Source organism: Corvus moneduloides, chromosome 2 (genome assembly GCF_009650955.1).
Source record: "Corvus moneduloides isolate bCorMon1 chromosome 2, bCorMon1.pri, whole genome shotgun sequence".
Classification (NCBI taxonomy): Eukaryota; Metazoa; Chordata; class Aves; order Passeriformes; family Corvidae; genus Corvus; species Corvus moneduloides.
Genome location: NC_045477.1, coordinates 29,590,238 through 29,617,475, shown reverse-complemented (window position 1 = coordinate 29,617,475; position 27,238 = coordinate 29,590,238). Strand labels below are relative to the sequence as shown.

General features: G+C 39.5%; 1 protein-coding gene across 1 annotated transcript; it reads right to left on the bottom strand.

Moving 5' to 3' along the window:
- Positions 1 to 946: 946 nt before the first annotated feature.
- LOC116439390 (transient receptor potential cation channel subfamily V member 5-like) lies at positions 947 to 26,205 on the bottom strand. The gene is made up of 15 exons (XM_032098853.1): positions 25,590 to 26,205; positions 16,027 to 16,124; positions 15,505 to 15,627; positions 14,470 to 14,610; positions 13,830 to 13,928; positions 13,447 to 13,622; positions 12,436 to 12,582; positions 9,924 to 10,136; positions 9,519 to 9,605; positions 8,414 to 8,490; positions 8,065 to 8,230; positions 7,699 to 7,765; positions 6,854 to 7,122; positions 6,032 to 6,138; positions 947 to 4,526 (listed from the first exon to the last, which is right to left on the bottom strand). Exons 1-15 carry the CDS (start codon positions 25,718 to 25,720, stop codon positions 4,253 to 4,255), a joined length of 2,175 nt encoding a protein of 724 aa, XP_031954744.1. The 5' UTR covers positions 25,721 to 26,205; the 3' UTR covers positions 947 to 4,252.
- Positions 26,206 to 27,238: the final 1,033 nt, after the last annotated feature.

Here is a 27,238-nt window from a genome sequence, read left to right as displayed (position 1 = left end):
TAAAAGGAGAACTTCAGCCAACCAATGCATTTGATTAATGAGTAGGAAGGTGTTCCAAGGACAAGGTTCTCATGTATGCAGAGGGATGATGGTAGAGCATGCTTCTTTTGGAGCAGCAGAGAGAAAAAAATTTGCAATTATCAACTAAGCATAAAACAGTAGCAAGACCAGAGGGTTTTCATATGTCCCGTCTCAGAGATGCTTGCTTGCATCTTCACTAGTTTCTTGTCTTGGCTTGCAGATTTCTCAAGGCAGGACAGAACTCTTGCCAAAGAGTTCTTTGTGCACAGCTGAGAGCTTGATTAAAAAGCTATAATTTCAGAGATAAAGATAACCTTATTCTTAAAATCAATGGTTAATGGCACTAAGTGTTACCCTAACCCTCTATGAACCAAGTGTTTGTTGAATTGGTTTATTCCCATTTAGGAAGCTTTCAAAAACTCCACTTGAATCACAGTAATAATTTAAGAAATGGTGTAAACATCAAATTCAGTGAACCATGATTATACACCAGCACATTATAAAATTGGGTTATCTGTATCTGTTTTGCATGTGCATTACTGAGAAAACTGTATATATGTGCATTTTATTGCAAGCAGCTACAGCAAGGACAGTTGCCTCACTGCCCAACATACATCATTCCACGAACATGAAAATACAGCTTCTAATCTGAAGAGCCTGTCCTGCAGTTTTCGCTAAACTCTCAATGACTTTAAAAAACAGGGCCTTGATAGTTCATAGCTTGAACCAGAAATCAGCATTTGGAACTCTATACGAACTTTGTATAAAGAAATATCTGAAGTGGATTGCTGTGGAACAACAGATTTAGTCAAAAAAATTTAGTGTGGACAACACAAACAAATTGCCAGCTAATGTCTGTGATTGCTACTAGAGAAGAAAACACAAACATTGGCTCCTGATATTTATTTTAGACACAAAGAAGCAGTCAAGATACTTCATATTTTTATTGTCGGCAAAATACACCTCATTTAACTACAAGCAACTGGATCAAAACATTCATTCTCATCACATTATCATAAACTTCAGTAACGTAGAGGACAGTTTGAGGTTAGCACTTTCAGGGAGGGGAGGAATGTCTGCTTTGAAATCATTGCAATATTGTTAGGAGGGAGAGGAAAGACACCTTGCAACAGCAAGGAATAGCAATACTGTTTCAGAATTTTAGGATATAAGTACATCAAAAAGCACAAAACTTGAAGCAAATCTTGAAGCAGCACATTCATGCAGAATATTACAGCGAAAGTGCTTTGCCTCTGTGTGACGGCAGTCACTGCTATTGCTGAGTCAGAGCCAGACTGCATTGAAACAGCTCAAAAGTTATTCCAGTGCCTCCCATTACTTCATCACCTGAGATTTACATGATTATACACTTCATGTATATATGTCCTAATGAAAGAGGCTAAGTATTCCACAATGACATATTAAATTTAGTATTTCCGACAACTGGTGTGCCCATTACATCTGCTGAATTTTCACACTTCTAATTTTCTTCTGTAGCTGTTATTATAAATTATATAAATATATAAAATTATTATAAAATGGTCTCCATCACTGATCATCAACAGAAGACTGGGGGATCAATTTACTATTGGTAAAATATTCTGTCCACTTTTGCACAAGGTCTTTTTCCAGGATTTTTTTTTAATATGCAAGTTGTTTTAGGAAACTGGAAGTCAAATTCCAATAGGAGCCAGTAAGAAATTTTTTAACAACAAGGGTGGTGAAGTACTGGAACTGTTTTCCCAGAAGGGTGATAGATGCCCCATCTCTGGAAACATTCAAGGTCTGGTTGGACAGGGCTTTCGCAACCTGATCCAGTTGAAGATGTGCCTGCTCAGTTTCTGGGTTACATGACCTTTAAAAGCCCCTTCCTTCTATGATTCTATGATTGTCTATCCTATTTATATTATGCAATTCCAAAGTCAGAAAATCAATTACACAGTTCTGATGCTGCTGTATGCAGGGGTTCTGTGCAGGGAGTTTGAAAGCTAACTATCACAGGATGCAATTTTATGAAAGAAGGCACTTCCTTAAGAAAACCTGCTCCTGGCTTTTTTTCTTTTCTTTTTATGGAGAACAGGTACCAAAATCAAAAAAGGCCTGGCACTGGTAAATTAGTTATGTTCTGCCTCCTGCAATGTCAAAGTATTGCTTTAATTTGCAAGATCAAATTTCTCAGTATTTACAGCAATGAAGAAGAACGCAAAATCAGAACCAGGGCTTACACAGCTTGTACTTCAAACTACCTTTAATTTTATTACTATTATTATTATTATTATTATTATTTTGTCACATGGGGGATTTCTTCTGTAGAAATGACAGTACATGGTTCCATCATAATTGTGTTTCAGTGGTTTTCAAAAAATTCTACTGTATTTGGGGCCAAGGATAGGATGGGGACATGGGGAAATCATCAGTTCTCCCCTTCTTCCTATTTCCTATTCGCTATGAAATAAAATTCATCTACAATCAGAGCAACATTTCACAGTTCTGGTTAACATATCACATTGCCCCCATTTCCAAAGATCACCAGTATGAAGGCCAAAGGTTTTGGGAAGGACGGACAGCACTTCAATGACTGAGACCAGGCAACACCTTCAATTCAATAACATGAGTCAACTCAAAAGCATACAGTTGAATTCCAGAGTGACAGCCCTCTGTCTGTCTTCCACTGGAGCACAAAAAAAATATACATTCAAGTAAGAGAAAGTGGCCATTTAAATAAATACATACGATTGCAACGATCATGATACTCATTACAGCACCTGCAAGTGAGAAGGTGTGGGAGAGGTTCGCAGTGATATTTCAATACAATCAGAAGTCCACTGGGGTCAGCTTTTTCATTGTCTGCTTTGATTATCACAGGGTGATTTGGCTCAAAGTCTAGCACTAGATAATAGTCTTTAATTTCTTAAAGAACAAAGTTGCTGTTATTAGTCCTGTTGGAAGGAAATGTTAAGACCGTGGATTGCTTTCTGCTTAACTTCTGCTACTGGAATGAAACTCCACACTCCTGAGGATACAAATAAAACCTGAAATGACTGCCCATTTCTCTGAATATTCCTTCATTTTTCTTAAAGTGGCCTGAGGCAGATGGTAATCCGACAGACTGGCACAGCATCATGCCTGGAAGGGATCTGTGTGGGTGCCTCAGTTGTTTACTGGATAGTTTTAGACTTTCAGAGAGAGACAGAGAGAGAGAATACCAGTTTCTGAACTGTCTCTGCAATAGCTCTTACTCATCTATGCAACATCTCCTCACCATTTCTTTCCGTGTTACATAGGAGCTCACTACTCAACCTTGATGGCTCAGTTATAAGTCAGGGAACTGTGGTCCGGAAACCTATTCTTCCACAGAAAACAAAAGACCAGCTTTAGCTTACTTTGGAGATAAATATCTCTGCTGAAATTTCACACTGCTGGAAGTCACCTAACCAGCTCATACACTCTCTCAATCTGAAAAGAAGTTCCCACTTCAGAATCCTCACAGGAGTAGCAATCACTTCTTCTCAAAAGCTTAAAGTGCATTCATGTGACAAAAAATTAAAACAAACAAACAAAAACATCCATCACCAATAAAAAATCCAAACAAGCAAACCAAACCAAAACAGTCCTGCTAAGCCAGAAATGCTGAAACTGCAGTTAATGGAGACCGCCTTTCTTCAGAGGGCAACATCTGTCAGGCCCTGAATGCCAGCTCAGTAGTTACAGTCCTTTTTAATCATCACAGTGTCAACAACTACCTTCATTCCTGAGATCAGTTACAGGGTTTGTGGGGTTTCTGAGGGTTTGGGGTTTTTTTCTCTTCTGTACCAAATCATAAATCAGAACTTCAGTCATTCTTTGCTATGAGAGCATTGCAATTTTGTGAAACTGGGGGGAAAGATTATACTCTATGTAACAGTCTGGAAGAGGGCTTACTGATCAGTTCTTCGTAAATGGATGAAATCCCATTGCAGGCTTCTTTTGATCATTTGCATTACACAGCTCAACAAGCCCACCAGCTCGGTGCAATCAGTGCAATTGCAGAGACACTTAGAAGTAGGAGAGAAAAAACTGCATTCTTTTATCATAGCACAGATGCCATGAACTGCTCACAAAATCTTCACCAGCAGGGTTCTTCAAGGCTGATGAATGTGTGTGGCATGATGGGGAGTGTATGAGCAGCTGTAAAAGACAACTGTCGTCGTGGCAAAAGGGATCCATCTGGTGGCGTGAAAATAGAGGCTTCTTAGACATCATAGACCTCCTCGTCCACGGCAGGCCCCACCTCTCCACAAAGCTGGCGGAAGGTGTTGCGCCTCAGGATCTCCCAGCCACGGTGAGAACTAGTTCTGGATGTGCTCCGTGACAGTGACAGAGCAGACAGATCCTTCTTGCACAGGGTGTCGCCATTGGTTTCCAGCTTTTCTGACCCTTTTTCATAGTTATCCCTATCCTGAGCCTTAAATGCCTCTGTGTAACGCATCATCTTGTGTTTGTTGGGATCAACCCTGTCTTCAATTCTGTAAGAGGATTAAAAAATATAAACTGAACGAAGTAGGAAAGCACCAGCTTATCAACAAACCCATCCAAAAAACAGGCCTACTGACACAGACATTCCAGAAAAATCTGCACAGGTAACTGATTATAGGCAGGATGCTAGGGGCTACTAGCACAGTTATCTCCTAGACCTTCATCCCCATCGACTTCAGTACCAATGTCTGCCCGTGGTTTCTTGTCCTTTAACTCATTTCCTGGTCGTGATTTGCCCTTTCCATTTTGCCAGCCGTAAGCAATTTGCAGACCTTGCATATATGCATATATTCATTTATTCTATCTGTTTTTGACTTTCCTCCTCTGATACTCTATGGCTGCTAGCCTCAGGATGTCACTCATCTCTGGCTGAACTTTTACTTAACTGCTCCACTTCCACCAATCCTTCTCTACATTACTTATCGATTGTCTTCTGAATTGCTATCCCACAAATATATAATGAACATCCATGTGATTTGACAGAACTAAATCACAGCAACACTCTTTTCTCACAGCATCCAGTGAATAATTGGCATTCCCAGTTATTCCCAGTGAACTTCTGGGACATTGCTCTTGCAGTATATTGTTATATTCCACGCCTTGGACTGAAAGTGTTGCATATTGGCACCACTTTAGGTCTGCTTGTCCTGCCCAGTAAATCTGAAAATCCACGAGGATCAATTGTCTGCAAAAACTGCAGAAGGTCCTATGCAGGACCAGGACTTTGATGATCCTAGTGGGTCCCTTCCAACTCAGGATATTCTATGATTCTATGATTCATATAGCCACCACTCCCCCTTCTGGCTCTATCAGCAAAAGGTGGCACAGTTAGAAAATGCAAATGCCCAAAAGTTAAATCTTTTCTCACCTGGCATAAATATTGATTAAAATCAGAAATAATGATGAATTTTGTGTTATCTTGACTACAGACAGTTTTTTAGTTCAATGCATAAACTGAAATCCTGGACCTGTGCCTTTGCCACCTAACACAGTCATCGCGAAGTATAACATATTTACTAGGTTCACACGAGAAAGAAATTTTGACTTCAATTATTCCTGTTCTGATTTTGAGTCATTCACAGGGCAACTCATTGCTTCTGAATGCCTGATAGATCAATACTGCCTCTGCCATTTCATGCATCCCAGGGACAGGGACAGCCAACCAAGCAAAGCAGTGAAGTTCAGTGATAGTCATTATAAGAAGTTTGAAAGAAAAATTCAGGTCTTATAACCTGTGCAGTTTCTGGGGTCTGCCCAATGTGACTACTGGATGAGAATGCACCAGTTGATTTCACAAGGAAATGCACAGCAGAGCTTTCTGAGGGGGGCAGTGCTCGTCTATCTATCAGTCAGAGACAGAAAAGAGATTGGGGTCTGTATTCTGTAAGGAAAGCACTTCAAACACTCCCTAGACCACTGAAAAGGCTCGTTATTAACATCCATACTTTGGGTTCTTCTGGTTGGATCCTTACATACACATGCCAAGAGAACTCACCTGAGGTACCATCGCTCCCCCAGCCCAAATTCCCGCCCACAGATTCCTGAGCGGGGCCAGAGGCACCGTGGCAGTTTCCGCTCCAACATGACAGTAGTAGCAACAACCTTTGGAATGAGAAAAAAGAGAAAACTCAGATGAATTAGAAAAATAACAAGACTCTCTTTCAAAAATATTAGTTTCATGAACACCAACCCATACCGTACTTTATTACAGCTCCTCATGTAATTAAAAAAAATTATAGAGTCTGTATTCCATTTCTTATAGGGCAGTCACTAATTTAGGTCTAACTGTGACATGTTTTGAAGAAGTAGTGGTGATCTTAAAACACTGCTCAATTTCTTTCCTTTTATACCTCAAGGCAATGAGTAGGGTAATTAATTGCAAGCTAGAGAAGAGAATATCTACACCCACTTTAATTATCATCAGAACTTACCACTGTGGCCACATGACTATGTTTAACCATTTGTCTGACTGCTTTCTCACAGAAAAGTATAGGAGATGGATTTCCTGTTGATTAGCTATAAAACTGGTTGCATTTCTTTGCCTTTTGACCAAGACAGTCAGGCCAACTTCTTTCAATGGACATTCCTGGCCTTCCTATGAACATTACCCCCTCAGTCAATCCCTATAATTATAATTTAACTCTCAGTTATACAGAAATGGGATTTGCAAAAACAAGATGCAACTTCAATTCTGTTTAACAAGAGATTCCCTGCGTAGGGAACAAACATCTAGGGAGACACAGGCTGGAAAGAAAGACTGATGGGCTTCTAGCTGCTATTTGAAATAATGTAGGAATGCCCACTTGAGCTAGATTACCTGGGCTCTCCAGAGCTCATCCTGCTCGTGGGCCACCCTCCAGTGGGTGTCACCCATCATGGCAATTAACAAGTTGAGCATAAGGAGGGTGGCAATGATGGCGAAAGCAAAGTACACCACGCTGTACATAAAGGGCAGGTCCACATCGTAGTTTGCAGGGCCATCAATGATAGTGAGGAACAGCTCAAAGGTGGTGAACAAGGACATGGGATAGTTGTAGAACTGCCCAAGGTTTTCAGGGTTCTCTGTCTGGAAGATGATGTAAAAAGCTGGAGGAGAGGAATTGGGAGAAAAAGAGAGAGTTTAACAACAGGAATCACATTCCAGGAGGAATAACAGAATCCTGTAAGAGATTCTGACACAAAAAAAATTAGTCCGGGCAGGACATGCACGTGCTTCTACGCAAGGACAAATCCCTGATTAGAATCACTGGTCTCCATGATAAAATGACCCAAAATTACTTTGATTGTTTATTTATTTCTCAAAGTAGTGATCTTTTCATCCTCAAGGATATGATAAAACTATGTGTGTTAATCTAATTTTCTACAGACAAATATCATAAATGCAGTATGTTTTTAGACCTTGACTTAAAAATATATGGAATTATCTGAATTATATTCATTTCTATTACCCTGGAAAGAGCAAGAATTGAAAACCAAACTCATGAGAACAGAAATCAGTACTGGGAAAGTGACCATGCTCAGAGAAATAGAAGCTAAACATCATCACCAGCTTTTCCAGATATTCAGAGGGCAATCAGAGATTAAATCAAAACCCACACTCTTAATTCATACCGAAGCAGCTGGCAGGGGTAACATATTATTATTTTCTCTTTGTAGACTCACCTGATGCAAAGCCCAATATCACCACAGCCATGAGCCAGCAAAAGCGCATAAGATCTCCAAATATCATCTGTAGAGCAAAGACAGAGCCGCCATAAGGCCCAAGTGCTCCACCAAGTCACAGTGCCACCCTATGTAAATCTTTTTCCAGATTTTAAGACCATGAGTGGACTAAAGGAAACTTTTGCACTAAGGAGAGAATGTGAAAGTTCTAAAATGCTCTGTGCAGACAAGAACTTGTTCATTTGACATTAACGCAAAATTAAGCAAATAGTCCTGAGGGAGAAAAAAGTATTCTTACAGTTCTCCCCATTTGCAAAGAGGTGTCAGGATGTGTGTGAATAGCCCATATTTGTTTGTGTCTCACACCTTCTGGATCATGATGGTGAAAGGTCCGAGCATCTGGAAGCCTCGTGCGAAGTACATGACATTGCACCATCCCAGCACCAGGGCGAAGGACATGGGCACCACCTCCCCAGTCGTGCTGGTGAGACGCATCACCATGGTCACCAGAATCATGCAGGCATATGTGATGCTGCGAAGAAAAAGAGACAGTGAAAAAATGTTCAGTAAAGGAAGTATCAGTCAAGTCATTAAGAGAAAGAAATCCAGAGAAGGAATACTTTAAAAACATGGAGAAAGCAACTCATCTGGCAAAAGAGAGCAGTGGGGAAAATGAGAGACAATATATTTATTAGACTTAGTGTTCTGTACTTACACAATTATGTGGAAAGGCCCTCCCAGGATTGTTTGCCCAAAGTATTTCGCTGCTCCAACTCTAAGGATATCTGGAATCTAAGAAAGACATCCTATTAACTTGAGGACTCACAGAGTTTCCATCATATTACTAAATGTCATGGCAACCACCAACATTCACAAGTTCTTAGCCACATCTCCTTTGATGGATCAACTTCTACATTACTTTAAAATCAGAATGGTTGAGTCAGGTGGGCCCTTTTTGGGATGAGACAGAGATTGCTGGAAAATCTAAGAATGCTTGGGCAGATTGAGAGGCACGTCGCAGAGAGGTGCCTCAGTAAAAAAGAAAAAAAGACCTTCCTGGTGAATCAAAGGAGTTTGTTATAATTCACACTGTGCTAGTTGTAGCCTTAGCCCCAGAGTCCTGACTAAGCACAGGAAGAACGACTTGTCCTCTGGAACATATCATACTCCACACTGCACTCAAGCTGAGGTCACATCAGTGCAGAGCACAGAGGGGACAACCACCTCCTTTGACCAGCTGGTGATACTGTGCCTGATGTACGCCACACAGGCAGAAAGCTCTTTACAAGCCCTGTTTTATTTTCAGTTCTTCCTGTCATCGTGTTTTTAGTTTTCTCACAAATCTATTTCCTATTATAATAAAATCAAGTGGGGGATGGTGGAGAAAGGCTCCTGTTACAAGTCCATAAGTGTAACTGATCTCTAATTAAATATAAACTTTTCTGTTTATGCACAGAAATCACTTCACCCAGCACCCCTAAACAGAGGGATATTTATGGGTATTGGGTGAAGCAACATCTGGGAGTCAGCTGGACCATGGATGGCGCTAACAGGAACTGTGGATTACCCTGCAGACAGTATTTGAGAGTGCGACCAATCCTTCTAATTGCTTCTTCCGCACCTGGAGTCTTACTAGGACATTGTCACATTCTCTGTCTCATCTAATAGACACTGTTGGCAATATCTATTGTGTTGAAGTGTCGAAGTACTCAGCCTAAGCAAATAAGCCCTACCAAGTAGTGAGCACAAATTCATGTTTGTCTGTAAGTAAAATCTGCCTTGATGAAACTTGAAACTGTATAGCTCACTGTTTCTCTTACCTCGAGAACCAAAATTACTACAGCTCCAATGACTGTGATCAGCTCCCCCACCAGCCTCAGCTCATCCTCATATGCCACGTATGACTCCTGAAGAAAAGTTAATGGAAGTTACAATTAGAATTTAAAGAAAGTGAAAGTTAATTTAAAAAGAGGATGGGGGAGAAGAAAACGTATTTTTACTATAATAAACATGAGTAGTCCTGGCAATGCCAGAGGAACCAGCCCCAGCCCCAGCAGTGGAGAACAGAGCCCACCTCCTATTCCTCCCTGACAAAGGTCAGCTGGCCGAAAGAGGGGAGGAGGACAGCTGCAATAGCTGGGGACTGGGGAAGGCTTGGACTTTCCAGTTGAGTAGGTTAAATGGGAATTGCCCAATGGGGCTCTGACTCCCTACAGTCACAGTACCTGAAGCATTTTCTGGACATAGACTGTGTTGTCCCTGCTGCTGGTTCTGTTGCCTGTTCGGGGTTTCAGAGGCCGGTAGACGCAGCACATGGTGAAGCAGACCATGTAGAGGATGTAGAATAAGGCCAGGAAACAGAAATAGGGACGACCATACATGTTCCACTTCAGGCTCACCAGCTCCTTCACAGGTGTTAGGTCCAAGATCTGGCGTGCCTGAGAAAGAGCAAGAGAAGGAATTACTTGCCAAAAGTGCATTTTTTATAAACATCGTTCACAAATTTTCCTGAGAGGGTGTTAACAAACTATTCTCATCTACCCTATTCGGCATTAGAAAACTGAATTTACTTTGCAAAAGTGGAATGCTCTAGTGGGCATTGGATTTGCTCAGTTTGACAATAAAGAGCTTTGGAAAAAAGAAATATATCCTGCAGAGAACAGCTTTTGAGTACCAGTGAGAAGTACAAGAAAAGCATGTTAGATACTGGAATAAATTTGTCCTCTGTGTAGGACAGAATATTCCTGTTAGTAAAACAACACAAGTTTTTTTTATCAGATGTTTTAAAATAAGAAAACAGAAACATTTTTCTAAAAGATATTTGTACTTGTCTAATGCTCTATGGCTTATGTAAAAATACTACCTTTTAAGTTTCTGCCTTATTATCTGGGTGATAATTAACTGAATCATCTATATCAAGCCTTCAGCTTATACTAGAAGACTGACAGAGCATAGGTAGAAGAGACAGGTGTACTTTATAACTTACTTATGAATCTGAGCCACACATTTTATTAAATATTTCTAGACTTACTTTCTATTGTTTGTTTAGGGGACTATTGCAATAAGCAAGAAAGTAAAGTAAGTCAAATTTTTGTGACTGGGTTACTTTAAAGAAAAACTTCTTACTGCACTCTGGATGTTTTTCTTCTATTGCTACAATGCCCTGTTTCCTCTAAGTCAGCCAAAAATTGCTGAGTGAGCAAAGTGCAAGAAATGTTCCCATAAATGGACATGACTCTAACAAAACTCTTGAATGGCCTATGAAATATCCTAAAGGATTAAAACTGCATGAGAGAGAATCCACCTATAGGTGTCCTGGTTTCTATAGGAGCCAGTATTCTCGAATTCTTTGCATAGGAGAGTAAATTTCATTTTCATAGGGATGATACAAGTTTGAAGCTTACTATAATCTTCCTGTAGCTTAGTTCCCTTCTATTTCTTTTACTTTTCTTCCACTTCAAGATCATAAAATACATCTTAATACCTCTGTGTATATGCATTCCCCTTAATACAAGAGGAACCCACTTCTGACTGGGGGTTAAAGATGCTCCTCTAGTCCAATATTGAACAGGGAGGGCATGATGGGATAGGGTCACACACGGCATTCTTCTAGAGGAGACAGCAAACATTTTGGGCCAAACATATCAAATGCAAAAACGAATTACTAGTTATGCATTAAAAAAGTGCAAATGCACATATGTAAGAGCATTCTGGAAAATGGACTGTTATACCTCTTGATATTTGGGCACACCGTATCTTCTGAAATTAGGATTCTTGGATCTGCATGCACTATATGAACGTTTTGGGATAAGAGTGAGGCACAATATTCTGCTTTTTTTTTAGGATTATGGTTTAGTCTTCTAAAGTGGACAACTTTTAAGCTGGTTCTATTTTTTGACATGGACTGCTTTTCTCTGGATTTCCATATGTATCACCACTTACAGAAATTTAGAGGATTTCACGTAAGAGCAAATGAGACCTCCACAGACAGCAGCTCCATAGCAAAGCTCTCCAGAAGCTCAAACTTTTGTTAGAAGGGTTTGACAAAATTTTGATAGATGGAAATAATACAGGATGGGCAGAACTGTGCTAATTGAAGTGTCTTCTGATTCATGTCCTGTCCTGTTAGGATTATTTAAGGTCATTACCACTGATAGGGTTGTGTACCTTGAAAGTCCTACGGAGATCTATCAAAGCTTGCCATTACACTCTGCTATTTTTGTCTTATTAATCCCTTTATAGGGCTTTTGACCCTACAGCAGAGGTAATTTGCCCACTTTGTTTTGAGTCATAACCTGTCATTAAATGAAGGGAATAATAACAATGAGTGGTTCCAAAACGCACTCCAGTTTAGGATTTCTGAATGCACTCCTGTCTCACAGGGACATTGTGAGAGTTTATCAGTACCATAGCTACAGGAAGATACTTGCTAGAGCTACTCTACAGGTTCTTAGTGTATCTTTGAGCCTAGTGAGAGAAAACCCTTTTCTGCAGTTTGTTCATACTTGTTCTTTCAATAACTTGTAATTTTCACACCTCAGAAGAAACTGTATATAAAGCATCAGATGTAGCCAGATCATTAATAAACCCCTACACTTCATGTATTCTCTGCAGCTCGTGGTACAAGGTCCTTGCTCTATGGATTATATCAGTGAGCTCAAACCTTCGAACTCATCATTCCTCTCCATTGATGATCCCCACGGTTTGCACACAGAAAGCATAAGGTGCCCACGGTACCTCTCTCTTCTTGGTGGATACAATGAGCTCAAGGAAGGACTGATCTTCAGCCCAGGAGTCAATCTCTGTGATATCATACAGCACAGTGGTCAAGGGGCCAAAAGACCAGAGATTCTGCTTCCGCTTCTGCATAAGGTATTGAAACATCTGAGGAGAAAAGAAGGGAGACAAGGATATCAGAAGCTTTCCAGTATATCATGTCTTTGCAATGAGAACAAAAAAAGTTCTTAAAAACCCTTAATTATGACATATTTTCCTTGAACTTGGTAGCTGTTGAGGTTCCCATATCTCCCAGGAACAATTACAGCAGGTTAAGAAGTGGAAGGTATTTTTCTGATTCCTCTTTGATTATTAGCTCATGCTTGACGTAAAGGATGAGTGCTTTTTACTCTAAATTCTAATCAAACTGCTAAAGTTACTTGACACAGTTATACCTCCTGACAATAGACTTCAGATGGAATTACATGTTGATTAGAAAAAAAAATGTTTTAATACTCTTCTACAAGTTCTCGAAAGAGACGTGTGACAAGGGAAATGATCCTGTCCCTTGTGAATCTAAAGAAGAAACACCACCCTTGCTTTTCATTGAGTGGAAGGATGAGGGTTTACATTAAATGCTAAGATTTTGTCTATTAATAAATGCCTGTGGATACCTGAAGAGGTTTCCCATGTGTCACCTTTAGAATAATGAAATCTAGACAACCAAGACAATAATTTCAGTGAGCCTTTCAAAAAATTGCTTTGTCTAAATCTGTCTGTTAATACCTCTTTAACTCAAATGCCTCAAAAATTGGGGGAAAATATCTATTCTTTAAGCACTAATTTCTTTCATTAAGATAAAGAAATTTCTTATAAAGGGTTTTTGGGACCTACATAAGACTTCTGGAAAAAAATCTTGTTATGTATCTTCTACCCACTAAGAACATGCACAAACTCCCTTGCTCTGAATGATGTTATTTCAAGGTCTCCATTTCTCTTTTGTACCGAGGTACCGGTGTCACACAAACTCACCACAGTGTTGCCCTCAACTCCAGCCAATTTGAATGGAGTGAGTCCCTCATTGTTAGGAATCAGTTCAAGTGACCCTGGTCCCTCTTTGTTCCTGTCATAGGAAAGTATCAGGCTGTACATGTGGCAGGCAAACGTCTTATTAGGCTGGAGAGCCAGGATGTGAAGAATAGTGTTACCTATGAAGGAAGCAGACTGGATAAAGTATCTGGAATAGCCCAGCCCTGTGCCAAGATTGAGAATTGACTGATGGCTTCTATTTTCCTCATATCCCTCATCCCACAGCTGTTTCTAGTGAGAGAAGAATATTTGCATGCACAGACAACAGTCTGAATTAAAATGTCCAGATCCACTCTATGCAATTCACTGAGCCCCACAGCACATACCCAGAGAATCTTGAGCTCTAATGTCAGCTCCATTTTCAATGAGCAGCTGTACAATTTCCTCATTTCCCACACAGGCAGCAAATGATAAAACATGCTCTCCTGAAATGAAAGGAATGGGGAGAAATAACGTTAAGAACCCAGGTGGTAGAAGAGGTTGAATGATGTTGAGGGAAAGCTATCCATGCTATGAAGCCTTAGGAGATGAAAGGAAGACTTACTTTAGGGAACTTATCAGTTTCCTGCCCCTCTCCTCATAGTACTCAGAAAGGTGAAAAAGGTTAAAAAGACCTGTCCCGCAAAACACTAATATGAAGAAATGTTCTTCTCAGGGGTTTACCTCCATAAGAAGGTTGACAAGTAATTTGCTGCTAGGAAGACACTAAATTACAATTTTTATACAATATGTGCATTTATTTGCATACATGCAAATCTATAAAATGTGTACTATTTATATTTACATAACATTTACATACTCAGAGGAAGTCTTACTGTATGCTAAAAGGTGCGTGTCTGACGACACTTGGAGGTAGGAGCCCCTGTTTATCCACTTTACATGGAGACTACAGTAAGCCTCCCCATTCCCCCTCACTACTCTGCTGGTTTCCTCCTAGGGCAGCAAGGGAACAAGTTAAGGCTGTACCAAAATAGAAAAGGTTCTGGGAGCTGCGCCTGAAGAAGTGCCCAGTGGCCCTTGCTGTGCTGGCATTGGCTCCTCTCTTAAGCAAAGCCTTCACCAACGTGGCGTTCTGGTTGGCTGCTGCAATGTGGAGAGCTGTCTGCCCTGCAAGAGACAGAAACAAAACCTTGTCTCCCAAGAAAGCAACTGCAGGCTGATCGGCAGCCCCCAGTTCACATGTCAGTCATGGTAAATGGACAGCAGCTAAAGGAGTTAGCTTTGAAGTTATCCCTGTTGTGTGCAAAGGGTTGTCCTAGAGATTTTCCAGAGGTTCCACTCTACTTAAATCTGTTCATGAATTTATTAAAACTGACTTTACAAATTGCCAAAAAACCCCAACAGAGTGCACTTTATAGATTTTTTTTCCTTTTGAAAATCAAGACTTGCCACATTCTTCTGGGAAGCAAACAGAAAGTTATGAGATTGACTACACTTCCCTTCATAAGAAATGAAGATAAGGTCAAGAAAAAACTCCCAAAGATTTCCTCTAATCCTTCAAACTAGGCTTTAGAATTTTTAAAACCCCATCATTATTATTTTAGTGGCTTTGAGATTCAGACTGGAATTTCTGTGTACTCAACCAGAAGCATTCTTTTAAAATCTGGATAGGAGTTTAGCCTCAAAAGCAGTGGCCACATTCCCCGTTTTCTCAACCAAATAACTACTTTTTCTCCTTCCAGGGGAGGTTAGGCAGATATCCCTTTTTTTACCAACGAGTATGTCAGAAAGCAAACTGTACATATCCTTGCAGTGCCTTTCCAATCCCTTGCAATTCCCTGGTCGAGGCCTTTGCATGTTTGCACATGTGTGTACTCAAGTTTAATATAATTCCACCTTCCAAGAAAGGTCAGAAGCCATTTGTATGTTGGTTTAGCTGTGTAACAGTTTAGCAACATATTGAACCAGGAGCAGTATAAGCCAATTTCCTAAAAGTGCAGGTAGTACTTCCTCTCCCCCCCTTCAGGGAATCCTGCCCATCCTCTTCCCCAGTGATATTACCTTCATAAAGTTCTGATGTCATCCTCTCATTGATAAGCTCAGGAGCTGCTTCCATCAAAGCCACTGCTGCCTCCAAGTTATCATACATGGCAGCTACATGAAGGGCAGTCTCTCCCACAGCACCTAAAAAGAGTAGAAGTATGTGAATTGTCAAGACATTCAACTGTATGGGACAAAAGCAGAAATAGATTTATTGAGGTGGGAAATTACGGGAGTGCTATGACCTCCCTTCAGTAGTGCCTGGTACAGTCACAAAACTGCACAGTCTCTGTCCTTCACTTCAACAAAATCTGAAAACTGAGCAGAAACTTCAGGTGTTTGTAAGTTGATGGCCGACCTCAGGCACGAAGCAAATGAGCACAACCAAGTCAGAAAACTCACTTGGTTGCAAAGTTGCTGACACCAATTTAAGTCATCATCTGACTCTGCTGATGCAAATGTTTTAGCGAACTTACAAGCTACTCATCGTAGGAAGCTCTTGCCTTGCACGGAAAACCATTTTTCTCGAGTAATCCCAGTTACCTCTCTGATAGATATCACATGTTCCGTCAGTGAGAAGTTTCCTAATGGCAGCAAGGTCATTCTCTTTGGCAGCCTGGAGGAGTGGGGATTCCCAGATCCTGTAGTCACGAAAAAGCGTCTGATAAGGAAGAAAGTCAAACACATCGTGCCTCTCTCCAGAGCTAGCGTGTCCTTTGCTCGAGATAGTTTTTATCTTGAACATTTTCACTGAAAAATCACCAATGCACATGTGCCATCTGAGGTATTCTCTGAAGGCACAAAAAAAGAACAGGAAAAAGCAGAGCAGTGCTATTCTAAAAACACACTGAGGTTCATCATCTCTGGGCTTAATGACACTGAACCGTACGGTGGCAGCAGAGGGAAAGACAGGGAAACAACCAAAATGTTTCTTGTTTTTATAGCTCACATTACGAGGCACAGAAATAGTGAATGATGGGTCACTGAAGCCCTCCTGCAAGCAGGCAGTTATCTCAGGAGCCAGAAAAAAACAGTTGTTTCTTCACACAGCACAGTAAATTAAGAAAAGGTCATCATCTGAATTGCTCCCATAGTGGAAAGAAAAGGGCAAACAAGAATTCCATCTGTGTTCCGGCAACACTTTCTATAATTAAGAGACTAAGCTCTGAAATGTCGTTCTTCCATATACAAAGTTATGGAGAAAAATTTGACAGCTTAGTTATACTATTTTTTCTCTAGTGCTGAGAGAATTGAGGAAATTTTTAAGAACTGAAATGTGTTCATGCCCTGGGAAAGAGCACACACTCAAACAAGTTCCAGACAGAGTGGTTCACTTATAGCTGAAGCATGTCCTTGAGTCTTCCATGAGGATCTGCATTATTTGAGTATATCCTTCGGGCTTGATGAAGAATTTATAAGTACAGCCACCAAACTTCACTACAGCAAGGTCTTTGGAAGCAAACAACAGGTCAAGGGAGGTGATCCTCGCTCTCTACTCAGCTCTGGTGAGGCCGTACCTAGAGTCCTGCATCCAGGTCTTAAGATCTTCAGTACAAAACACATATGGAGCAACTGGAGAGAGTTCAGCAAAAGGCCACAAAGATGGTTATGAGAATAGAACATCTCTCAGATGAGGAAAGGCTGAGAGAACTGTGACTGTTTAGCCTGGAGAAGAGAAGGCTCGGGTGATGTTCCTATCAGTTTGCATAAACACCTGAAGACAGTTACCTGCAATGTTTGTTCAGCATCCAAACAAGCTTTGCCAATGCTCAAAATCATGAGTTGGCCACACAAAAGTAAAAAAAAAAAAAAAAAAAAAAAACAAAAAAAAAAAAACTCTACAAAATGGAGGTAAATATTTCTGTTATCCTTAAATATTTTCAGGTTTGTCTTGTAATTCATAAATTAAAAAGTGGTTTGGGGTGGGCTTTTTGATTTTTTGATTTTATACAAATAAAGAATTATAAGTATCCCATAGTCAGGAGATAAAGATAAAAGGGGAGGAAAAAAAGGGGAGGAAAGACACTCAAACCAAACAAAAAAATTTATGTCTCATGAGTTTTCAGTATGAAATAGAAAGAGACTCCTTTCCCCCAACAGGAAGATTTCAATTTTAGGTCTTTGTTTAAATTAAAATTTTGTGCTTTTATCTCACCCCTGCTGTTTTCTAGTAAAGATGTTTAATTTAATGTTAATTATCTAGCATGGCTCAGGTCAAGCTGTAGCACGTGATGTGGAATAAGTCAAAGGATTACAGTAGAAAATGACAAATTCAAGCTGATATGAACAAGGATAACACCAGCCCTCATTTTTCTACCAGCCTCTGTCTATCCCTTTACTACAATCTAACAACTGCCAATAGTTGTCTTAAGCACACACCCCCCAAAAAACATGTGGGACAAACACATTAGTCAAACCATCTACCTGCAGATACAGTAAATGCTTCCTCCTGGTGATGTTCCATGTATTCTGGTATTATTTAGTTACAAGATTTTGGGGATAAATACTCCATAAAGCAATAGGTGTTTTGCATTAAATGGCAACACTGATGTGAGAATACATTACCTGGGAATATAACGCTATTATAAGCCACAATAAAACCCACATCAGAGACACAGAGAATTTAAATGGCCCATTGCAAAAAATGTTTTCTTACAACTCATGCATCATAAGTGCAGGACAGTTTAACAATAAAACAACAGGAAAATAGGCAACATGATTTCTGTGCCTTACAGGAATATTCATTTTGTGCTTTAAATTATTCTTTTATGGACAACAGGATCTTGAATTAAAAAAAAATGATATGCCATTATTCAGGACTTAACCCACTTGAAATGTGAGATTTCTGCTCTAGTTTGTAATGGAAAGACACTTTAGGCACTTGAGAAATCTTGGGGGAGAAAGCAAAACAAAAAATATCAGAATGACACAGATCAGTAGAAGTCATTTGTGTGAGTGTAAATTAATGGACATGGGCTACAAGTAATAGAAGCATAACTGAACATCATGTTTATCATTCCACAAAATGAGCACTTCCTGTCACCAAAAACACCCCATTATCTAAGTTACTAGAAACTAAACTAGAAAACCCCTGAAGAGCAGAGGAGAAATAAAAACACTCAGGATAAAAAGAACCATCCTCAACAAATCAGGGAGCCATTCTGAGATATTTTTATGTGTCCTTCACACTCCTAGTTAGGGAAGTATTCCTTCTATAGCTTACTCATGCGTCAGTTTCATTAGTAACTAATGACAAGATGATTTGATGAGGAGATTGCATCTAGGATCAAACAAACAGGAACTAAATAAAGAGGCACTCCAAGCAAAAGTCGTAAGATTCAGTGTTAGTAAAGTCAGCTTGCCACCTCTGCCACTGTTTTGGCTGAGAAAGACTTTGTGTTCCGGGAAAATATAAGTTACAGAGGCAGGAAGTGGGAAAGAGGTGGGGTTTCAATAGTATAAACAATGCTACAATTAGTATGTTGATGCTTTACTGGGTAGGCCTTTGTCCCTCAAATGACCTCAGAGAGAAAGAAGGATTGGGCAAGAGATGACATGGGAGGACACAAACACAGTACCTTTTTCCCAAAAATTACCAAAGTTTTTGTAAACTAATTAAATCACATTAGTGCTACAAGGAAGGCACCTAAAAATACTATGCTCAGCTTTTGGAAACTGAGGGCAAAATTGTCAAACATTTCTTCTTATTGTAGCAACCTTCAACTGGGCTTTAAGTGCCAGAGATCTCAGGCCAAAGAGCAAGCCAGAAGAGGAACCCAGAAATGTTGGCAAATATCATGGCACACTGCCTGCGATGTCTCAAAGCTTCATGAGTTACATGCTTCTAGCATATGCTTTTGCTCTTGTTTAATTTTCTGTCTCATAATTGGGGAAACATTTTACTCTCATTTAAAACATACCGTTCTAATTATCAGCTAATTTTTAATACATTACAGCAATGTACTCAGCATATAAATATCAAAAACGACGGGAACCAAATTTGCTAATATAAAAGATTAAATGAAGTCACCTGAATTTAGAACCTTCAAAACATTTTCAATTATTTAACTTCTGCATATTTAACCAACTTTCTTCCTGACAGATCAAACACAGCACGAATTTTGCATTTTACTACTTGGGCCCCTTTTTGTGACAAAGCAGCAGCTGGCAAAATCTGCAACTGAAGTGTCTTAACAGAACTGCCTACAGTAGATGCTTAGCTTCTGTAAAGTACCATTATGTCACTGAATGGTGAGGCTGGCTTTCAGAAAATGATTCAGCAGACATCTCTAGACACCTTGAGAAGATAATTCAGCACATCTAAGTTAAGCTCCTGTTCTAATCCTGTTCATCCCCTTCAACAGTTACGGAATCAAGGAATACTAAGCTCCTGATTTACCCAGCTAAGTTAAGTTTGTAACACTACGCAGACTGGATGTTGCCTTAGAGGATCAGTTTAGGATAAGCACAGCTGCACAGCAAACCAGTAATTCTGATGGGCAATGAGAACCACTACAGTATCCACCTGGATGTGCTCCTGAGTTCTTCTCACTGAGCTAAGGCATGTGTCTGAGTGGAGGCATTTAGTGAGCCTTCATCATGCGTTACTATTGGACAGTTTTCTTCAGAGGTGATTCAATGACGTGCTCGGGAAGCCGTGAGCTGTTTTTCCAATATAGGTGAGGGCAAAACCAGGAACACTTGAAAATCCATTGTGAAACAAAGAGAAGATAAAATGTAGGTCAGATTCTGACTGAGGGAGTCATGTAAAATGTAGTTCTAAACAAGGTTAAAGATTTCACAAGCACTTTCTGCTGGTTATATGTATGCTTTTAGGTTTACAGCTTCTTAAGCACTTTGGAGTGCAGCCTGCTCGTTTCACTTATGGAGAGGTTGAGAATGCAAAGACTAGTAAATAAGTCTTAACTCTGTTATAAAAAGAAGAATTTGGATTGCTATGGTTATTCTTTCAAAACAGAGAAATTTATTAAATATGTGAACTGTCTGGACAACAACCAATCTGAAGCTTCTATTTCAAGACTGAACTCACCAGGAATGCAAAGAAACATCTCTTTCTATTCTTCCCTTTTCAGATTCTACAACTTCCATCATTCACTATATGGAATTTCCCTATTGTTTGCTTTAATTTAAGCTTGCTTCCAGCTTCAAGCTTTATTCCCATAGAGAGTCAGTTACTGAGGTTCTAAAGCAATTATTTTAACCTTAGCTATAAATTCATCAGCAGGATATTATTTTAGCTTTCTCCTCTTTCCCTGTTGTGCTCAGAATATCCGTGGTCCAGAATGCATCATGAAATTGCCAGGGGAGATTCGTCTTCTCCCTTCCTTCTGCTAGCACGTGCATGTAAATGTATGAAAGCCTTCAGGAGAGCAGAGGGCTGCTCAGAGGAAGCTAACCAGCTGAAAGACGATCAAAGCAATCACCTAGCAAGATGCCAAAGAAGGAGTTAGGGAATAATTGCATGAAGTGAAAAGGAGACAGATAATAGGGGCTTGGACAATCAACAGGGTCAGCAAATTTCTTCAGCGCCAGCAAGACTCAGCAAATTAACTGGAACCCCTTGCTCATGTATGTCAAAGCTCCTTCAGCTGAGAGTAAACAGAGCTTCTCTGAAAATAAATTAAACAGGTTAATAATTGCCAATGTTACTAGACAAGAAACTGATAGGGAATTCTTATCCCTTCAGATATTTAGCTATCTACCACACAAAGCAGTAGAAATCTTTATCAGTTATTTCCAGCAGGGCATTATCCTTGCTTTAACTTCTTTTTTTTCCTAATTCTGCACCTGAGACCATCATAAGAATAATCTCATGCTAGAACTGTTTTAATTGTTCAGAAGTTGTTAGTTGTTATATATTATCACTGAATTTCTCATAAAACAAATTTGTTCTCTGATGTATAACCTCATTCTGCATCAAAACTTCCAGCCCTCCTCAACAGGGATTTTCTTGCAGTTTTATTCCAGGTTCTGTTCCTTACCCCGTGTCTAATCATTTTTTTCTAACGGCTTTTTAGTGTGGGGTGGGTTTTTTTCAGGGTACAAATTTCATGTTTTCTTCTTCAAAAGGAAACCTATAGCCAAGTTTAGGAAGTCAAATAACTTCCTAAATCTATGAGCCTGAGATGCATTTTAGGCTGAGGTTGGGTGTGTGTATGTCTGTGCATTGCTGGGGAAACACGGATTCTGAAGGACATTTGCACTTGTGAAATTAGGGAGATCATTTACCATTATTAGTCTCAAAACTTCCACTGGGATGAAGGTGTATCAGCAGAAGAAAAGATCAGAAATGCTGCTATTGATGCTTTTGATTTTATGTTACATGCAGCAGCAGATTTTTCAGCCAATTTTTCTGTGCATCTTGACTACTCAGAAGCACTGTTGTTGCAACAAGCTATAAATTAAGTGGAATTGGAAGCTGGCATCTTTATTTCACTGTCACCTTTGGGTGCAAAGGAACTAATTAGTACTTACAGGCATTGTGGGCTTTAAGACAGCACAATCCTATGTCAAATTCTGGGCTGAAAACCCAGTCATGTTTTTTAGACAAATGAACAGCCAAACTATGGGGACATCTCATTCACTACCAGCTTGAGAAAGATTTATGTAGAAGCTGGAGGCTCTCTGTGTCCCTGTACAACTCTTCAACAATCCAGTTTACCAGCATTAGGCTGAGCTGCTTTTTTATTTGTGCCACATTTGTTTTCAGGGTAAGCAAAGCACCTCACTAATATGTCTGGGACACTAAAGAGCCACCAAAGAATTTGGAAACTAAAGGTTTTATTGTGGCATCTTTGGAATGACCATAGCTCTCTGCAAGTTAGGCAAATTGTTCCAGGCACCTCTAATGTGTTACTTACTATTTATCAATCAGAGTTATGGATACAGGCAATAACAGGAGGAAAAATACTACATAATTGTTATAATTTTACAGGTACTGGAACCATATACTCGCTCTAATTTATATATTGCTTATTTTTTATGAATAGTGCAATTCTCATAGGGTGGAATTTCTAAAACCACATTCTAGGAGGAATTTGTTCGTGTTTCCTTAGAAACTCTTGCACTGAAAATAATTTCTGGAAGATCTATTACACAGTGACAGACCTGTGATTCTTCTTCACCTCTATCAGGCCCAAATTTTTATAAGTATTTATCTCTCTGTTCTCTGTCTTTATGAATTATGTCGAGGATTTATGTTCATATGCTTCAGGCTGTGTAGATCCCAGATCTTGCTTCCAAAGATGATTCTAGAGAGGACATATGAGATGTGACCTCTGTCCCTGGGGTTCCACATTGAGCTACAGGCTGTTTAAAAAGGAGAGTCATCAATAGAGAGAAACCAGAAGATTAAGGCCAAATAAACTCAAAATCCTCTATAAGGTTAGGAGATTATATGGCATTTTCTGAACCTGGATTCCCCTGGGGGAATATTATGCAGTGCAGTATTAATCCCTCTCTGTGAATAATGCTGAGATCTAGTGCTAGTAAGATTCAAATAACTGTTTCACACAAAGAAAGAGAATGAATATCAATGCCAGGTGGTGACAACTACCAAATGAGTCAGTTTTCAGGTATTATCACCAGTTGTCAGACAGAAAAAAAGCCTTGTTCTTCTCTCGCAGACTTTCTTTGTGCAATTAGAGAACACCAGCTAAATAGTAACATGTTTACCACTGGCTTTCAATAAGACAATAGTAGAATTTAATCACTACTAATTACTGTATGTATTCCAACACCATTTTCACTAAGAAGAACTCAAGCTGAAGCCACAACACTGCAGTTCTATACCACAAAATGACAGGATGCAGCAAAAGCCCTTTTGGTTTACAACAGTTTTTCCACAAAAGCAGAGGTTTCATGAGAAGAGTTCCCATACACAAGTCCCCAGAGAAGGTCTTCTTGTTGTGTTTTTCTATCTGTACATAACTAAAAATGTGAAAGCAATTAAACTCATCCCAGTCCTCTGCAAAATGTTCATTTCTTTTCTCCTCAAACTCTAAGCATCTCTGGGGACAAGAAAGGAAAGAGTAGGATAATAAGAGGAAGAACTGCCCCCTTTAGGAAAAGAGTTTTCACATATTGGCACCATGTAATTTGTGACCAAATAGGAAAAGGCTAATTTGTGTTAGCTGAAACATGTGGGAAACATATAGACCTAAAATGGTAGGGAAAATTGTGTCCCAGTGCAACCCTGATTTCACAGACAGTGAATATTGTACCCACTACATGTGTTTTACAGAGAATTTTGTAAAGAAACACAGAAAAGTTAACTTTGGGGCCAGTGGGATTGCACTATAGTGATCTAAGAGAAGATTATGCAGAAGGGTTTATATGACTAACAATTTTTCTGCTTTCCTCTGTCAGTAGCAACATGGAACCAACATGGAACCAAGTAGAACCGAAATGTTCATGGGCCTGTAGCACCATGACTAATGAGGACTAATGAGCAAAGAGAAGGTCCAATGGCAATCAAATGGCCAATGTGAAAGGGAGCAACCAAAAGGAAGGGGCCAAACCCTTCTTGGCAACAGGAGATGGTAAACAAGGGACTGGAACATCATCGAAATGTATGATTTTGGAGGTTCAGGTTGAATATTTAGGAAAAGAAAAAAAACATTTTTCACTAGGAGGTTACTACAGCACTGTAACAGGTACCTAAAGCTGTGGTGGAGTTTCTGTCCTGGGAAACTTTCAAAACTGAGCTTAAGCAATGTGATCTATTGCTGGCAATAGTTCAGCTTCAAGTGGGAGGTTAGATAGAGATCAGCAGAGCTTCTTTCTACGTGTTTGGCTTAAAAATATGAAGATAGTGTTATAATCATAAAAAATTATCATAGTACAATTTACTGCTTATTGGTATTAATTATTAGTATATAATCAATATAATTAATTTAATATATTAATATATTTGGACTTCTATTTTCTGCTCATTTGGATCTTACAGAATCTGCTGAGAACTTATTTTTCAGTTACCTGTGATGCTTTTCATGAACACACCAAAATGTAAACACTTCAGCATTCCACAGAAATACTATTGTTCCCATTGTCCCTCCCATTTTAAGTGTATTTAAGTCCCACTGCTCTGAAGCAAACTGGAACAGGCTTTGTTACTTGGTCAGAAGTTAGATCATTATATAGTTCTTTCCCTAAAGATGTACTTTTGTCCCTCTTAAGATGCTTCCTTGCATATTTCTATACATATATGTGTATATACATATACATATGTATAGATAGATTTTGTCCCCACAGATGTTCAGAGTTATGTGTCGAAAGAAAAAACAGATTTTACAAGCAACTGGAAGCAATTTGTTATTTGAGTACTGCAGCACTTGTGCATGCAGAAATGACAATGAAAACCAGATCCAGCTGTATTTCCATGAATAGTCCTACATTTCTGTGTGTGGAAGGAGCAACTCTGGACAGCAGTAACAAACAGCCTTGATTCAGTGTTCGCTTGGGAAGACACAGGCATCTTCTGGATAACCTAAGGTCTAATAGGAGTCACTGTACTTGTTGACACCCAGGTCATAGGGCTGAGCAACCACAGTCTGACCCAGAAGGTGACTGACCCCCAAAACGTTCAACAACATTAAGCCTACTCTATCCCACAGTTAGAGCAAACTTTAGAGAAACAGAAAGCAAAATCCTCACAAAAAAGCGCCACTATTTCAGCTGACTGCAGCCTATACCTCACACACACTCCTAATAATAATAATAATGTTAATGATAATGATGACAGTAATAATGATAATGATAATAATAATTACAAACAAACCTTCATGCATTTTCCTGTGAGCTTTACCAATGAAGCAGGAAAGACAAGAGAATACATTATTAATCTGTGACTGAAGTCCTGCACTCAGTGTAATTCAATTGCAACCTGGTAAATCTACCTGTGAAAGCAGATAAGATTGGAACTCAGAAGCATTCCACCTTGAAAGAAGAAATCTGATAGACAAGAGTGCTCCAGGGTTGTTTAAAGTTTATCTACTGGCAGAAAAGCCTAAGGGGAAAGAGTGAGAATCAGCTACAGGGAGAGCAGCAGAAGAAAGGGAAGACAAGAAGGCTGAAGTGCACTGTACCTTTTCTGCTGGAGTAAGTAGATTTCATCCAGATGTTTATCCCAGGATTTTTTGCCTTGCAGCTTCTGACTTAGTCCATTCCAGATCCGGGAATAGAAGGGATTGCTCTCCCCAAATAAAGGTACCCCCATATCACGTCCCTTTTTCTCTCTTGTCTAGCTGCCTGAAAGCCTGCAATCCCCACTTTGGAAAGAAGTCAGGAAAGGCTCACTGCAGGTCACCACTCCTCCACCCTCAGTTACTTACAGAGGAGACTGTCAGTCAGCTGCATCAGCTGATCAAAGTACATGTAAAAACACAAAATAAAATCACTTGTTCCTAGCAGACCATACTTGAGCCTCATTAATCACTTAGTTTCCAAAATAGCCCAACCCAAAGGTGTGTCTGATTTAGAAGTATCTTGCCAGCAGCCTACCCCTCAAAAAGACCCTGTACAGCACAGAAGAAGTCATACACAATCAAAGTCCTAAGCTTCTACTATTTTGATTTTGAAATCTAGAAGTTAGAAGCAATCATTCTCCTTCTGTATCTCTGAATTCCTCTGGAAAGCAACATGTAAGCAATTTTGAAATAGACAGCTGAGCAAGCCAGGCAAAACACCTTTAAGGTGAGTGAACATGTGGGAACGTGCCCTAAAAGACACAGGGCTCTAGGAAGGTAGCAGAGAGGAGGACGCACCTCCCACCTCAGCTGTCTGCAAATCCCATTAAAGAAATTATCGTTACAGACTCCACCTTCTCCACGTAAGACAAAACCACTTTACTCCACCAGCTGGAAGAAGAGTTTATGTAGATTAATATGTAATCTTTACAATATTCCATTTTCATTTAATGTTCTAAAAACTCTCATTATTTCTTCACATTTCCTCCAGAAAACCAGCATTTAGGAAAGGGATGAAAATTTCTATTTGACAAAAACTTTTTTCTTATTTAACAAAAACTTGATTTTGGTACAAAAAACCATATTCATAGTCAGGGGGTATTTGTCTGCAAAGCAATAGACCAAATATCAAAATGAAGAGACAAGATATCCTTCTTTGTGTGAAGAAGCTGAAAGCTATGAGGGAGAAAAGAAAAAACAAGAAGTAAGAAAGAGAGAAGAGAAGAGAAGAGAAGAGAAGAGAAGAGAAGAGAAGAGAAGAGAAGCAGAAAGCTCCTAATTTCTAATCTTCTTTCCCTAAAGACTTGTCCTAATATTCTTGCACCTTGAATCAAAAGAAATATCCCTTCATTCCTACTCCTGCTGTAGTGGAAAACAATTCTGTTCAGGGTGCGTGGACCTAAGCAGAATCAGTAGGTAAGGGAGAAAAGTGTGTAAAGTTATAGGACTGAGTCATCTCTTTGAAACTCCTGGTTTATTTAGAGGTTACAAAACCAGGATTAATATCCAAATGTCTGTGAACTCATGATGTATCCTATTCAATAAAAACATAAATTGCCACACAGAAAAAAACAATGCTTTATGGCAAACGTGAGGAATCATATCCTAAAATATAAGATTCACTGAGTTGACGAGTTCTAGGAAGAAATGTCAAGTTAAGCTGTCAGAATGGGAAGAATATATTACTTGCTTCATTGAGAGGTTAGAGTTTATACCAGCCAGGTGTTTTGAGTATATATTGTGTTTTTAATGTATTTTTTTAAGAATAT

Excerpts from the sequence above, each read along its gene's own strand:
- LOC116439390 (XM_032098853.1), bottom strand. The coding sequence starts at position 25,720 with ATGGGGGTACCTTTATTTGGGGAGAGCAATCCCTTCTATTCCCGGATC. Across the intron at positions 6,139-6,853 it reads ATGAGCTCTGGAGAGCCCAG|GTTGTTGCTACTACTGTCAT; the intron begins GTAATCTAGCTC and ends CTCATTCCAAAG. Across the intron at positions 4,527-6,031 it reads GGGGAGCGATGGTACCTCAG|AATTGAAGACAGGGTTGATC; the intron begins GTGAGTTCTCTT and ends ATCCTCTTACAG.